Source organism: Anser cygnoides, chromosome 1, assembly GCF_040182565.1.
Source record: "Anser cygnoides isolate HZ-2024a breed goose chromosome 1, Taihu_goose_T2T_genome, whole genome shotgun sequence".
In the NCBI taxonomy this organism is placed as follows: domain Eukaryota; kingdom Metazoa; phylum Chordata; class Aves; order Anseriformes; family Anatidae; genus Anser; species Anser cygnoides.
The window spans coordinates 188926317-188942306 of NC_089873.1; the positions used below are offsets into that span (position 1 = coordinate 188926317).

General features: G+C 36.8%; 1 protein-coding gene across 12 annotated transcripts in view; it reads right to left on the reverse strand.

The window, feature by feature from the left end:
* Positions 1 to 15990, reverse strand: part of FRY (FRY microtubule binding protein) — a 238191-nt gene that overhangs the window by 103201 nt on the left and 119000 nt on the right. For all 12 annotated transcript variants that reach the window (XM_066989712.1, XM_066989711.1, XM_066989710.1 and 9 more), the window contains 7 exons: positions 7798 to 7937; positions 5742 to 5832; positions 5211 to 5290; positions 5000 to 5080; positions 2985 to 3153; positions 445 to 537; positions 251 to 349 (listed from right to left, as the gene is read on the reverse strand). In XM_066989712.1, the coding sequence (XP_066845813.1) occupies positions 251 to 349; positions 445 to 537; positions 2985 to 3153; positions 5000 to 5080; positions 5211 to 5290; positions 5742 to 5832; positions 7798 to 7937 (753 nt within the window). The remainder of the gene's footprint in view (positions 1 to 250; positions 350 to 444; positions 538 to 2984; positions 3154 to 4999; positions 5081 to 5210; positions 5291 to 5741; positions 5833 to 7797; positions 7938 to 15990) is intronic.

Below are 15990 nucleotides of genomic sequence, written 5' to 3' on the forward strand. Positions count from 1 at the left end.
CCATTTAGTAATCAGAGACTCAGAAGCTGAAAACATCTGCTTGATTCAGACTGATTTAGATCATATTCTGAATAACATAAATATGGTTATTTTTTGCAAACACAATAGACTTCCCTGCAAACAGAAATGTATTAGTTATAAAGCCAAATGCAGAAGAAGTTTTGCAACCAGTTCTGTGAATTTCCCAGGAGTCTTGTTCGGAGATATTTTTGACAGAGAATTTTAGCCTTTAATTCTTAGAGTTACTAACCAAGGAGTGCTTCTTTCGTGAGGAAAGTTCAAGTGTTGTATCATACAGGCTTTCAACAAAGTTCCTCAGACAGGGGACATTCACTTCATTTTTAACAGCCTGAAAGGAAATTTCATGTTAATAAAACACTGTTTCACAAGCTGTTTTATCTAATTCAAAGAAATTATGCAAACAGCCCAAAAAAATAAACTTACAGCAGCTACAGGGACAAGAATCTCAACAAACAGTCCTGCCAGTGCATGCTTGATATCTTTGTCTTTAACTTCAAGGAAATAATGTGCACATTCCTAAAACAAAACAAAACAAGAAACATAAATTGCCTATCAGTTGGAATAAAGACATCCAAATGTCTGCTCAATGCACATCAAGTGCATTATCTTGCAAACCCCCCAGAAAATACTTGATTTGTGTATTAAGTTCTAAATTTGCATTCTGCAGCAAGCACAAAGCAGCATGTAAATCAAGCCCAAGGATCTGTTGCTCCAACCATGATAATCCAGAAACTCTGCATATTCCAACTGTGCCAGTTGTTGTTTTGGGGAGGGAAAGAGAGCTGGACTCAGGGGCTGATCTCATGCCTTCCCTGTGTATATATTCAGGAGCTGGAGGAATAGTCCACACAGACTGCTCTACTGCTGTGGGAGGCCAGAAAAGGAACGTATTCCTCTGTTACGATGAAGTGGCAAGGAACAATCTTACAGCAAATACGTTGGGATGAATTTCCTTGCTTTGCAGATTAAGGGTCAAAACATAACAGTGCTATTTGAGGGAAGAGACTTGTGGTTCAAACCACCACAATTTCCAGCCTGCAATTGGGGATTGAGAGGGAAAGCAAGAAGTGTACTTTCGTCCCAAACATGCAGCGAGCTACTATCCACACAGCTGTGCTGCTCAGGAAGTGAGGGACAGGAGATAAGCATCTGTTGTTTCTGTACAACTTCTCTAAGGACAACAAATCATATTGGTCCAGTTACTTCTTCCTCTCTGGGTCCAAGGTCCCAACAGCCATTGACCTTCCAAGGAAGGTCCCCAGTGACCTTTTTTACTTGCACATGCATACAGAACTGTTTATAGTTTAGATCATGCATAATTTTTCCTGGCTGCATTCTGGATTCTGTATCACATAACTTCAGTCACTGCTGCCACTGCTGCTACACAGCCGAGGCCCCTGCACAAAGCTAATAACCTTCCTGGATTTTTCTGCAGTCAATGGTGAAAGCTGAGGTCTTCTGGAGCTCACTGCTGAGATTAGCTCACTGTTTGAAAGTGTCTCTCTACTAGAGTGGAGCTGGTGCGAAAGAGCCTGTAGCTGTAGCACTGCATGTATATTCTTAATCACCCACAGGATCACACTATAACTCTGTTTTACTAAATTGAGCAAAACTAGTTTTCCTATGTACACAGTGCCTCTTATGATGATACATTGTAGGACATACAAGAATTAATTTGGTGCCGAGATACTCCAGTGATGAGCAAAGTAGAGACCATTTGCATCCACATTTTGAGTCTACTATACGAGAACTTTACCACTGATTTCAACAGCAGTGAACACCGGACCCCAACAGTGCTGCACCATAGCAATCCAATGTCATTTACTCGTACTGCTCATGTGCACTGACCACACACTGCATTGATATCTTGCCAGCTCTAGATAATTTACATGAAGACAACACAGAGTAAGATGCATTCAGATATACTGGAACACAAGGTAAGAAGAAAAACAACCTTTTTCTGTGTTGTTAAATGTGATTTAAAACACATTGCAAAGTTAAAATGTAACACGATTCATGTTTGGCACCTAGAGAAATAATTCTGTGTGCCAGTATACATATGCATATGTATTCCAAAACCAAATGCTTATTTGTCGGCATATAACATTAAATATGGTTATTTTTACTCCATTGACAACATTAATAAGCTGATCTTTATATGGAGGTTTATATAAAACATTCATTTTACTGAATGACTGGCTACAAACCCTGCAGCCATGAAGGTGATCCCAAGAAAAAAAAAAAGGAATTAAAATTTTAAGCTAAACAACACTGCTGATGGGAATATGACCTATCATATCTTACCAGATAGAAACGTGGACTACTTGAAATGTTTAAATATAGAAGACTTTATTTCCTTTTACAGAATGATGTAATCTGTTGGTTTAAAGCATTCATGACAGACAGACTATGCTCTGTATTAGTGGTTTTCAAACTGGGTGGGTACAGAACGTACCCTAGAGGAAGGGGGGTGAAGGTGTGGTGAAAGAAGACAACGCATCCATGGGAAATTCCCTCCAGCTTTTGCCTCATTTCTTGGTCTCTTCCTTTGAGCTCTTCTCCATCAGGAGTCCCTGACAACTATGTCAAGGGTGGAAAATTCACTCTGGATGCAGTGAGAAACTGCAGGAGGTAGCTAAGCAGAGACACAGGGCAAGGAACATCTATGGAATGCCAGGGTGGGAAGTGGGGCATCTACTCTTTTTGCTGGAGAAAACCTCTTTTTATTGGAGGGCAAGATGTGGGGACTTGGTTAAACAGCTGATGACAAGCTGGTATGGAATGATACACTCCTGAGCTTGGAGACTGGAGCACTGAGGTTCAGAATGGGCAGAAAGTAGCTGCACATATATTTATGTGGGAATGATGTGTGGAAAATCTCCTGAAGATTTACAACAGGAGAGATGAAGGGGAGCCTGTTCTATAAGGACTGAAAACCACAGTTCTATACTTAAGAATTTTACCTGCATAAACTGAAGAGAAGCTTCAAAGTCCTCCACAGGATACATCTTAATGCGAAAGAATTTCATTCCCATTATGAGACTGATAATGCTTTGAACTATATACGGGCTTTGTTCTTTATGCCGTAACTCTTTTAATTCTGCCATGAATTTCTTCTTTACAGCAGGAAACCTAAGAATTCACATTGGTTAGTTACAAAACAGTACAGTTTAATATTTGAAATGTATTGTAAGATATATAAATGGGAAAAAGCCTACAGAAGATTCACCTTTGGTTGTAAAATATAATTTCAATCAGTACGTGAATAGGTTTCTTTTTACTTAGTTTTCATTTGCTTCTGACAAACTCAGAGAAAAAGGAAGCATACAGCCTGATCTTAGTCCGTTTGGGTAACTACATCTTTTCTTTTATTTTCTTATCATGCTTCATTTTTACATTTGAGCTAACAATATCATTAGAATAGCCCCCTCACATGTTTTCCAAAAATCCAAGATGAAAGATAGTTTTCTTGCAAGTACATGCAATGTTTTCAAAATAAAATGTTCAAACAATAACAATTAAAATATTCAGATAAACCATTTTTGCCTTTTTTTTTTTTTTTAACAGCCATTACAGTAACATCTAAGCTTTAAGTATATCTTGGGATGAGGGGAGGGTTCGGCGACCATTTTTGATCTCCCCCAGTCTGCTGGAGTTGTCTCTATCCCTAAGAATTATATAGGAAGATATATAACAAGACCTCCTGTCCTTTCTGAAACATAATGAAAAGAATGTCATCTTCATGGGCAGGTGTAGCATGTAACACATTATCGCCTCTGATAAGGAACACGAGAAAGCTGAAAGAAACAGGCTGGCAGGAAGAAGCTCTTTAGTGGTAGTAACATCTTAGCAACACACTTCAGAACTGGAGGAGAAAAACAGCATTTGCTCTCCCACCTCTACACAGACTGTAAATATACATGTTCATATATACTAGATGGTACTCCACCAGCGGACTCTGCTTCAGCTGCAAAAAACAATCTAATGTTTTATGGATTAATGCTCAGTTTGGTCCCAGGGATTTTTTTCTGCTGTACCAAGAAAATATTATCTGCTTCTCAAGCTAACCCTGTTTCCTAGTGTCTGTTCTCTTACTGATTATGACATCCTGGAGTACTGGAGAACAGGTATGTTTTGTCTTTGACAGTCAACTTTGAAGTTTTTGATCCATATATTAATTCCCCTGTTGTCTTTGAGCCAGCAAATTTAGAAGCCCAAGAAAGGTCTTAAAGGAAGTCTGTGAAAGTTATATGATTTCCAGGGACTGAAATTGTTTTGGCTACATCAAGCTAAAAAAAATTGGTTAAGTTGATTGGTTTTGTAGAGTAGACTCTACAGCAACACCAAGAAGTCAGCAGACAGAGATCACTGATGCTGGTCTATGTTGGGGCAGTAGATTTTATCCTTCTGCTTGGTTTGTGCAATAAGGGTACGATGAAACATTATATTGGGTACACGAGTATCTGAATCTGTCCGCTTCCAGATTCAAAATCTAGGACCAGATTCCGTAGTCTTTTAAGTCATTACTGTGCCATTTACTCTAAGAAGTGCATGACGAAGGATTCAGAAGCAATTGCATTACGTTCTAAACTGAAATAACTGCAGAGAGACTTTAAAATGTTGCTATGTTGCTACAGCTATTTTTAGATTTGCCCAGATAGAGAAAAAATAGCTTATAGGAAAAAAAGATTAATTGAAATAGCTCTCTTCAGCCCTTTGGGGCTTCCATAGACGTCATCAGTGAGATAGGAAAAATAATGCTGCTGTAGTCCAGTTGAATTTATTCTGTATCACTGGACTAGATACAGAAACACTGTGATTTAATGGACTTCTAGGCCACCTGGATGAACAGAGGGCCAATGAGTTAAAATGATTTATTCATGCACTATCTCTTAAGAAAGGGAGAAAGTGAGAATATTCATATGCTAAGCAATTAAAACTTAGATTTCCATTATGTATGGTATTCAATTTTACTTACTTTGCTTGAGCTAGTACACCTATTACTTCTGCATACAAATCTGCAACAATGTGCATATTTCCAGTGTTAGGACCAAGGTACCTACCAAGAGATAAGAAAGAATTTTGTTTGTTAGTCGGGTGGCTGAGAAAGCATGCTGCTTAAACCGCTACGGCTATGCAAGTCAGCAAGTAATTTTTTCACAGAATATTTGTATGAAAAAGAGCCTTACCCTTCTTTATATTTAAAGTGCTTGAAAGCCAAGTTAATAACATCATGTACCAAGCTGTCTATTACAGGATGAAGTGAAATCTGAAAACATAAAATAAAACATAACCAGTATACATACACTACTCTTTAAGCTGCATACCTTAGTGTTAGTATTACTTCTGGGTATCTTCCTTACACATATATAACAAAAAATAACCAACCAAAATAACAGATAACTAACAAAATAGCTGAAATGACCTAGGCATTTAATGCTTATTTAGTAATGAAGAGAAATACTTCATCTCCAAAAACCTGGAAAAGTGAAGTCTGCATGACAGCAGAATGCTATATATCATACTACATACTACATATACTACATACTACATATATATGTGCAAGAAAGACAGCAAAGAACAAGCATGAAGGATGTATCTTACATTTTTATTAGATTCTTAAGCTGGAAACAGAATTATGAATCCTGAAATTAGGTTATACGACTAACTCTGTAATTTCCTTTATTTACTAGTTAATGTATAATTGAGGAATTCCATACCTGTTTCAAAACTTCTATTAACACTAAAGAAAATATAAAATCAATAGCCAGGTCTCTTCTTTCCATTAAATAGTCCCTCTGTTGTTCATCGCTGCAAAATCAAAACAAGAAACATAATAATTAGGAGATGAGTCATAATTCATGTTGTATTCAGTTACACAAATATAGTTAACGGTGGACTGTATTCTACTTTTCAAACTGCAGTTGAGCATTTCAGAAAGTAATGCACTGATATGCTCTTAAAAACTGAGATAAAGCAAATCTGACTTGTTACATTCACCTTCTGTCAGATGTTGAAATGTCACTTTCTATTTTCTCTTCTTCTAGTTTAAATCAACAGAATACTTTTTCAAGGGGAAAAAAAGAACAAAACATAACCAACAAAACTTTTGGATCCTGTATTTTAACAAATCGATTTTATTTCAGTTTCCTTCCTGATGGCACCAGTTAAGACAGTTCTCAATTACATTGTGGGGGCAAACATAAATTATTTTTGTGCTATCAAATTCAGATTTACACTTGTGATGGATTTTGAAAACTGCCTTAAAAGTACCAATGGAGAATTCATAACCAAACTACATCCTCTTTTTGAAACTGTTCCAGTGTTATTTTTCTAACATTGGCATCATTTGCCATGTTAAAATGTATTCCTTGTGCAGAACAACACAGGGGAGTAAATGTCTGAGGTGAGTAGCTTGCAACACAAATATAAAAACCATCTATAATTTGATCACAGTTTCAAGGTGCACTGAGAAGATGACATGAAATATACACACAATTTGTAAAATTAAATATTAAACAGGCAGTCCTGCAGTCCTTCTAAGGCTGTTACCAATGATTTCAGTGAGATTTTTATTTGAGTAAATAGAACACACCACAATTCTTTTAAACATTAAGTAGTTTATGACTTCAATTGTATTTATGTGCTTATAATTAAGCATGCATTTAAAATCACTGCTTGATCAGTGTTGAAATAAATTATTTGGATTTTGGTTTTCTTGGTTTCACATTAACTGAAGAAAGGACTTGTTATACGTACTATTTATAACAATATCAATTAACAGAGTGACCTTGGTTCAGTTCACTGTTAAGCTGATTTTCAACTAGGTTTTGGGTGGCATTCCTGAGGACCTCTATATATGAACAGATTGCCCTGTAACAGACTCCTCTAAGGGACAATCAAGAGAAAGAGGCACTTTAAGGCAAGGATCCATATCATGCAAAAGTAGACATCTAATTGATGAAGCATGCCTTCAAATTGCTTACTTCCACTGACCATAAAGAGTTTAGGAGGGTCTGATTCAGGTCCATGCCTATCTTCCTGATATCTACTAGCTCTTATCCCTTCAGTCCAGCAACTATTGCCTTCTGTTGTTACTGGATTAAATGTAATCCTAATGTGAGGAATTGCTAGTGCATTTCCAAACAGGAGGTCTGCCAGTGCTGATTATCCTGCTGTTTCATCAGAGTATGTACACGTAGTACCAAAGTATTCAGAAAACTGCAAGTTTAAAGAATGCGCTGTACCAAACGGGCCTCGATCTAAACCAAGACCAATCTGCTGCCTTATCTCTGAGGAACTGCTGTTGTCATAAGAGATCAATAAGTTTGTTTGGGTTATTTTCTTTTTGCTTGCTTGTTTGCTTAAGAGCTGAGTGAATGTTGCTAAAGCTCTTTAACTGATTCACAATCTTTTGGACAGAGAATAGCTGTATATGAAATTTCTATGACTAAGCAGAGTGCTGAATCAAAAAAAATATTCTTCAAAGTGTCAGTGAATTATTGCCTGCTCTCATGATTAAAGGAGACATAGCTTATACAAGCCCTTATTTAAAGGACATTACAGCATCCAAAACAACAGTAAGAACTAGTTTTGAACTAACAGGAGCATAATTTTAAAGACACGATTATTTCATCCATATTAAACCTAAGAGCAGATTTCCAAGAACACAAATACATCTTTCAAGCAACTATAACCTTAAGCTGATAGGTGAAATGTAATATATTTTACATTAGAATCTGTCAATAATATATGCAAAGATATTCAAAATCATACCTTTTGGATTTAGTGCTTGTTCTTGGTCTGTACTCGTGAGATTCATCTTCTATGCCATTCTGTCTTTTATACCAATCAAACAAAGTACGCAGAATAGAGGGCAGACAATATTCTGAAAGTGAACTCATTGAGCTTATTACCTATGGGGAAAATACAACAAATCAAACGGTGTTCAAGCTTCCCCTACACCTTTTTAAAAGAGGCACAAATTCGACGTTTTGACATTTTCTTTCTTGTTTTCATCTGTTTTTTTTTTTTTTGAAGTTCTAAATCTATAGTCCAATCTATGGTACCTAATATTCTGTATTTTCTGTTTGAAACATAAGCTGAAATACGGTAATAGTGTCAACAGCATATTTTCATTGACAGTACTAAAATGCATAATGTATTGAAAGTGTGTATTGCATCTTAAAACACACCAGAAAACGACCTAGTTCTTTAAGGGGCTTATTTTTATTCATTACACAATGTTGATTTGAGTTGGAAGACATTTATAAGCAAAGAAAAAGGTGATGAACCAGCAGTACTGTCTCATGGGTTGTATCTGACTGCTGGATGTCCCTCCCGAAGCTCATAATGAACTGAGAAAACCCATGACCTCTGAAACAACCTTAGCCACCTGAACATGCAAATGCATCTTACTGTTAGGCTTACACACCTGGTAATTTAGACTTCTTTTTTATATATATCAGAAAATATTTATACTTTCCTCCGTATTTGTGTGTACAAATAAGCAAAACATAGTTTAAAATCATTACTTAAAAGTCCCTGATTACACAGTTCTAGTGGCATACTGGAAAAGAATATTACTGCTCACTCGATATAAACTGTATCACCAATTACAGATATGTTACTGAACAAGTTGCTCCTGAACTATGACTTAATGACTTAAATTTCCTATTACAGGAAACCATAAAGCTGCAATACATGAAAAAATCAAAAGCTAGGGTAAAAAACCAACCATATGATTATCCAGGAGGACTACGTATGTGTTGCAACTGAATGTCCACAGCCACTGCAGTTGTATGTATGCAGTCTACAGTATGCAGTATGTATGCAGTATGTATGCAGTGTACATTCTAAGAAAAGAGAAAACTATTTTAAATATCAGTGAATTCCTGATTCGGAGATTTGCAACGACCTCGGTATCATGCAGGGCTTGATCCTGCAAAGCACTGAGAGCAGGAGCAATGTGCTGAGGTATGTACTTCATGCCAAGCACATTGATTATGTCAGTAACTCCATCAGGTTTACCATCTGCTTAAACTTAAAACAGCATGTTTGAGTGCTTGTGGAACAACAGCAGAGTTTCACGTCCTGTATAAGACCAAGCTCGTGTGAAAACCTTGACTAAGACAAGACCACAACTGGGAGACCGAGCACCCTACATATCATTCCCAATAGCCTTTACTAACAACTTCTGTGGATGAGTTAGTTTAGATCTGATCTATTAACTGATCTATTTTCCAGTTTTTCGGCCTCAGAATTTAAGTAATTCACAGTGATGTGGTCTAAAGTTTATGAAACATTTCAAGGATGAAGTATAATTGTTTTGATCGTCTTCTGGCCTTATGGCCTAAAATTAAATATGGAACATTAGAAAGTGGCATCCACTGCCCCTTCAAAATTAAAGTTTCTATAAAAGTACTGTTTTAGGAAGGCTCTGAAAACTGGCATTTCCAGTATATTTCATTACCTGAAATAAAAAACAAGCTGCTGTAGAAGATGGCATGGAGGCACTGGTTGCAGCAGTGACAGGAGGCCTTTCAGGAAGAATTATTGGAGTGGCCCAGGCTGAATTACAACAAAGCATTTACGTGTAAGACTCTGGATAAAAAACTTAAAGGACGTGAATCCCCTATTGTCAGAGCAAACTATTCCCTACCAGCTCAGGATGCTCAGACATTTCAATCACTTCTCTATTGTTTTCAAGAAGTTTTTCTGAAGCTGGCACGAGAGCAGTTGTTAATTATGAGATGTGGTTACAAAATGGTTTCCTGAGGAAGACTATAAAACCCAGGAACAACAGCAGGGTTTTCTGAGGGAGGCATCTATTTTTAAGATCATAGCAAAGCTCGTAAGGAAAAAGTATATACTTGAAACCTAAATATCTTTCACAAGATTGCAGTATTTAACTGCAAGTAGAAAGTTGTTTCAGTCAGGTCTTCCTGCACATTCTCTAACACCAGTATCAATGCTCTTCTCTCAACCTCAGCTACTCAATTTCACTCCCTGTAAAAAGTCAAAGTGACTCCTGTTAAACCTCCTCAGGCCATTTCTCCGCTGAATTTACGGTGTGTGTCTTTAGCAGGGATAAAAGGTCAATGTAACTTTTTAAAAAAATCTTTCTGTCATTGCACTTTTAAGACAGGAAGGAAGGGTGGAATGGGCAAAGACCTGGCTCTCAGGGAACAGGAAGGGAGGGAAGTCTAGCCAGCACGTTGGTTACTCAATCCTTTCATTTATTGGAAGTAAGTCCAGGAGTGAGATGAATTCTAGCTCTGTGCTGCTCCTGAAAGGGAGTGCACAGATGTACAAATATGTCCTTGTTATACAAATGATCGTGTTCTTCCATCATAAATGAACCACCTACTGTATAACTTAAGGATAAGAAATCTGCACAAGTGTGGCGCTGTTTAAAACTTGTGTTCACAGAGCATTAAACATACTTTATGTAAATGCTTAATATTTATTTTGGACTAATATGTAAAAGTAAACTGAATGAAATCCTGCCCAGATAGTTTGCTACAATTTATATACTTTCATAAAAATCTTGCTATATTGTCAAAATAGAAACATAAGAAATGTTTCCACTAACAGCAGATAAATGATGCTATTTTTTTTTATATTTCATGTATGAATTTCTATGTGCCTTAACAGCAAATACATTCAAATCTGCAGTCAATTTCCAATAATATCATTGATTTCTTGACTTTTTTTCATAGACCATATTTGTCAGTATGTATGTTAAATGTGCATTTGATTGTCATTTTTATAAGGCAGAAATGCAGTATTTCATTTTTGCATAGTGTTGATTTTTTTGCAAAACTACTATTAGTTTTAGTTATTATTATTAGATATTTATTTAGTTATAATTATTTAGTCATTTATTATTAGTTTACTAGTATTATTATGCATATTCTGTCTTCAAATAATTGAGTAGACTCAAAATAATGGACATTTGGAGAGAGGTTTCACATTTTCTATCAATGCTACTGAAAGCAGAATTTGATAGGTGTTTTCTTAGTTTTATTTAGGATACCTATAGCTATGCAATGTCTTCCCTTCATTCAACGTTTTTTCCACCTCATATTTGTCTATAGCAAAACCCCATTACTATAAACAATACAGATTCAAGGAAAATAAAAGCTGCAATGAAATTCATGTTCCTTGAAATCAACCGCAAAACAATAATGGGCCACAGTAAGAATGGGATTTCACATCCAATACATGAAATTAAGGGGATAAAGATAATACAATTCCTATTCCAAATAACTAGGCTTGGAGATGGGGGTGGAGAGATGAAGTGCACTAAGCTGCCATCAAAGCAGCTACATGCTGGAATTCCTATTAGACCCTTGGAGACAAAGCATTTTTTTCCTGCAAATGATAGATTTCTAAATAAATAAACTCTTTAATGGAAATATCTGTAAAATGCAACACTAGAAGCAAGTAGTGCAGTTGAGTTTGTGTAGATTTTATTTCATTTACATCTCTGTTCTAAGGATTTTTGGGGGCACGACTGTAAAGCCAAATGCCTCTGGGAATTGTAAAAACCGATAACTAGTAAGTTGGACTCACAGGTTTTCATTTATGACCTCATTTATGTGAGTAAAAAATGAGGATATTTTATACCATAATTTTGCAGACGGGTAATTTCATCTACCTTGCTTATACATTAATTGCTATGATTTTACTCCAGTGTAACTATTTACGTGGAAGCCCATTTATTTCCAGCATGCAACAAGTTCAGTTCTGAATGTGCTACCTTTAATTCTGCCTTCAGATTTATTTCTTTACACACTGCTTCAACCCAAATCTCTGAACAGCAGCCGAGGGTTGTTCTATGACCCCATCAACAACATTTCTTGTATTTCCTCTGTCACCTGTCCTTCTGCAGGTGAACAAGGACAATGCATAAGATGCAGTAAAAGGGAAAACACAAAGGGGGCCAACTGTAATGATGCTGGTATGATTATTCACTTACTACATCTAACAAATATAATTTTGGATGGGAATAATTATCACATTTAGGATGTTAGGGAAAAGGGACACCATCAGTAGTATGTTGCTTGGTGTCTTATTTTATTTATTTTTGGCGTTTCCACATTTTTTGTCATTAAATTTTTACTTTCCTTTTTTTTAGCTTGATCTATTTTTATTTCCATCTCCTAAAAGCATATAAAACATTAATTTTTTCTGCTTTCCAACCTGTATTCTCTAACTTACTGCACTTCTATGAACAGAGTAGTTATAATTAAAATGAGCACAAAGTTTTGTGCAGTTTGTGCTGAAACTCTCACAAAAGGCACTTCATGTAGACAGTTTCATATGAGAACGAAGTCTAGCTGTTAAATTTTCACTTCCATGGAAGTGCATGAGTAGGGCCAAAACATTATATTCATGTTGTATTTTTATATGGAAAAATGTCTGCATGTCGGTCCAAGAATACACAGTGTCTTTTTTCTGCTTCCAGTATTGCCAATTCACAGAACATTTATGTACTATGGTAAGAACAGAAACTACTTTAGTATGGGCTGAGAGAAGACTCATAAAAATGTCTCCTTGGGTGAGGATAAGCCTGTTGGATAATTATGTTTTTTTCCCAGCTTTTGATCTTTTCATGTACTGCAACTTTATGGTTTCCTGTAATAGGAAGTTTAAGTCATAGTTCAGTAGTACTATGTTTATTAACGTTTCTGTAATTGATGACACAGAGCATGCTAATGCTGGAGCAGTAATACTCTTTTCCAATAGGCAAGCAGAGTAGTCTAATGGAGAACTTTTAAAACAGGATGTTAAATATACAATAAAGATATTTAAAACCATATATAAAAACTTTATATTTTTCAGTATATATTTTCTTTACACACATGCACACCTCAAAAGGAAAATACAATCCAGTGTAAGGAATCCAGTTTGTGAGATGTTCTACAAGTCAGGATAAGTATGATTACATCATACATTGCTCAAGATGCTATTACGAGTTAGAGGATGGTGGTGCAATTGGCAGCCAGACAGAGCCCACAGGACAATACTGTCTGCTTACCAGGAGACACTGATACTACAACCACATAGAAAGAAACGGTGTTGTTTAGAATCGCCCCATCAGCTATGCCTGTGCACAGTCAGGTCTCTAGGCCCTGGAGCTATAACCACCAGCACAGATAACATTCCTAAAATGGTGTTTGAGAACAGCAGAAAAAAAGTCTGGTTCTCTAAGAGCCAGAGATAAAGCTGTTTAGGGGAAATAAACAATGCTTTAAGAACATTTCAAGTGGTTCAGGGGTTTCAGTGTTAAACTTCACTCTAATTACTCTGGGTAGCTAAAGCTCCATTCTGCTCATCCTAAGTTTTTGCAAAGGGTTTTTTTCTGGCTGTTTTTTTCCACCTCTGAAGCTGACCTGAAAAAGACAATTTTATAATCAGGTCATGCCTTACTTTCGCTGCTTTTCAATTTAGAGTTAGAAGATGCAGTTCAGATATTTTAAGTGACTAGTGACCTCTTCACTTCAGTTTCACCTACCAGTATAATTTGATTTCAATAAAGACAATTTGTTTAAAGTCTTTGGACTTTAAACTCTGCTCTGGGAAAATTAGGGTCCTTTGTCAGCATGTCATTTTTGATGACTTCAAATTGAAAATCAAAATTATTAGACACCACTTGAAAGCTGTTAGACACCCCTTGAAAACGGTTTTTCATGGGGATTCTCCCTCTCTTCCTCCTCCATTTCTGTATTAGAAATTGCAGGAATGTCATGCATGGCCTTTCCTGTTTTTGCTAGATGACTCTACATGGTTCCTGGAGAAAATACCAAAACTTTCCACACTCTACCTGGAAGGCAGAAGCAAGGGATTATCAACCTGGTCTTACTTCATTGCACAGAATTTTTAAATATTTGAGTTAATTTTTTAAATAAAACCTAAGTGCTTAGTTTTACAGACAGACCAGAACTTCATTTTCACTACCAGCAAAAATATCTGTCTTTTTGTGACAATTTTATAATGCTGACGTTGTCATATGCAAAACAGCTTTATAATACCGAGATGTATTGACCTAATAAACTGAGTGAAATACGACAACTAAAGAAAGACTTTTTGTTCTTTCTTAATGTCTCTAGCTGAGCTCTATCAAATCTATGACTTGCAAATTCTTGAATGAGTATCTGACTACTGTTAACCCAAACTAAAATGTTTTTGACAAGTTTGGCCCATGTTCTTGAAAACGAAGTCACTGGACTGAAACATTTCAGGTTCCATCTTCCACTCAATGGGCATACATCAGTCCCAGGAGCACTCGAACAACTCAGAATGATTGTGGTGTTCAAAAGAAAACAACGTGAAACCTGAAAAGTGAAGCATTGCCAACCTCTCAGGCTGAGGCAGAGAGATAGCCTGAAAATGTCAATCTGGATGGTTTGTTTGGAAAATTTCAAGGAATTGAAACGAAGGTTTTCTAACAGAAAGTCTAAGGCAATCTCAGGTCTGTAATTTTTCTACCAACTCTCTACACATGGATAGGTTGGACTGCACATACACAGAAAAATACACAAATGTTATATATAATAAAATTTGCCTTTACTTTTTGTCTGTATTTTTTGGTTCTCTCCCTACTCCCTGCCCCAGCATTCAAGGGAAAACGTTACAATTGGAAATATACAATTACTTCACTCTAGTAATTCACTATCCTAACTAATTGATCTTGAATTAATTGTTCAATTTTCTATTTACCAGTAACTAGGAGAAGCGTAACTCTTCTAATTCTTCCTTGTAAAGGGCCGCAATTTGCCTAACCATGAATATTTAATCAAATCAAGGCCACCCATTATGTGTTTGTTTAACACACTGCAGGAACAGTATCACAAGGTTTGCATATGGGTGGCTTAATTTGTTTTTCTTTCCCATTCATATGTGACACTCTTCCCACAGGAAGGGAAAAAAAAATAAAAATATGAAATTAAGGTCATAATACCACAAAAAAAAATTCATTAGGCAGCTAGGGGTACTCACAAAGTAGCTTCCTTTAGGCTACAGTGGCCGGCTTCCCCAGGGGCTGCGGTCAGCAAAAGGAGGCAGGGAGCTCCCGTCTGCAACACAGCCGTCCTGCTCTTTGCCTCCCATTCTGAAAAGCCCTCTGAGCAGGCTGCCACCCCCTCACCCCCAAAAGCAGCCACAGAAGATCCTAGAGAATATCACTTTGTCAAGCTAAAATTATGAAGTGAACCTTTGTGAATGCCAGTGGGATCTCACAAAGCATCTCTGCTTCTGGCACAATTTATCTGATGCGCTAGAAGACACAATAAATGCTGTTAAATCCATTTCAGGTTCTGAAATCCTACCCATACCTAGCCCCTCTCCCAAAGTTAAGTTAATCAGTGTGGTACCTGCAGCTTACAGCATTAGCCACATGTGCTTTCAGAGATATGCTGATGTTTCATCTTCAGTTTCCTTCTGCCCAAATTTCTGGCACCACCGGCAGCGCAGTGGTGCAGGCAGCAATGGCCACAGCACAAAGATCAGTGGTGGGAGCTGAGGCAGGAATGGTGGAGCAGCAAATAACTTTCTTTTTTATACACACCTTATGTTTATCCCTCCTCTTTGCTGGGAGTGAGTTTTGGCAACCTTTATGCAACTTAAACTCTTCAACAACTACCTTTATCTCAAAATAGCTTACTTATGTAAGAATTTTTCTGGATTTTTTTTTTTTTTTAAGGCTGGGGTCCATGAGCCTGTTTCAAACACCAGATATCTCAAAAAGATAGAAAGTTTGCTTCAAAACCTCCATCAGAGGAAACAGCCAGGAAATAACACATGACTAATATGCTGCGGAAACCAAGAAGGCAAAAATACTGAGTTTGGAAACAATGGAAAATACTCCTAATTTAAAACAAGAATGTTTAGGCAAAGCACTCATTCTGCTAAAGCACACTGACAGATTTTGCTTTTGTAGTGTGCCCTGACAGTATTATAAGG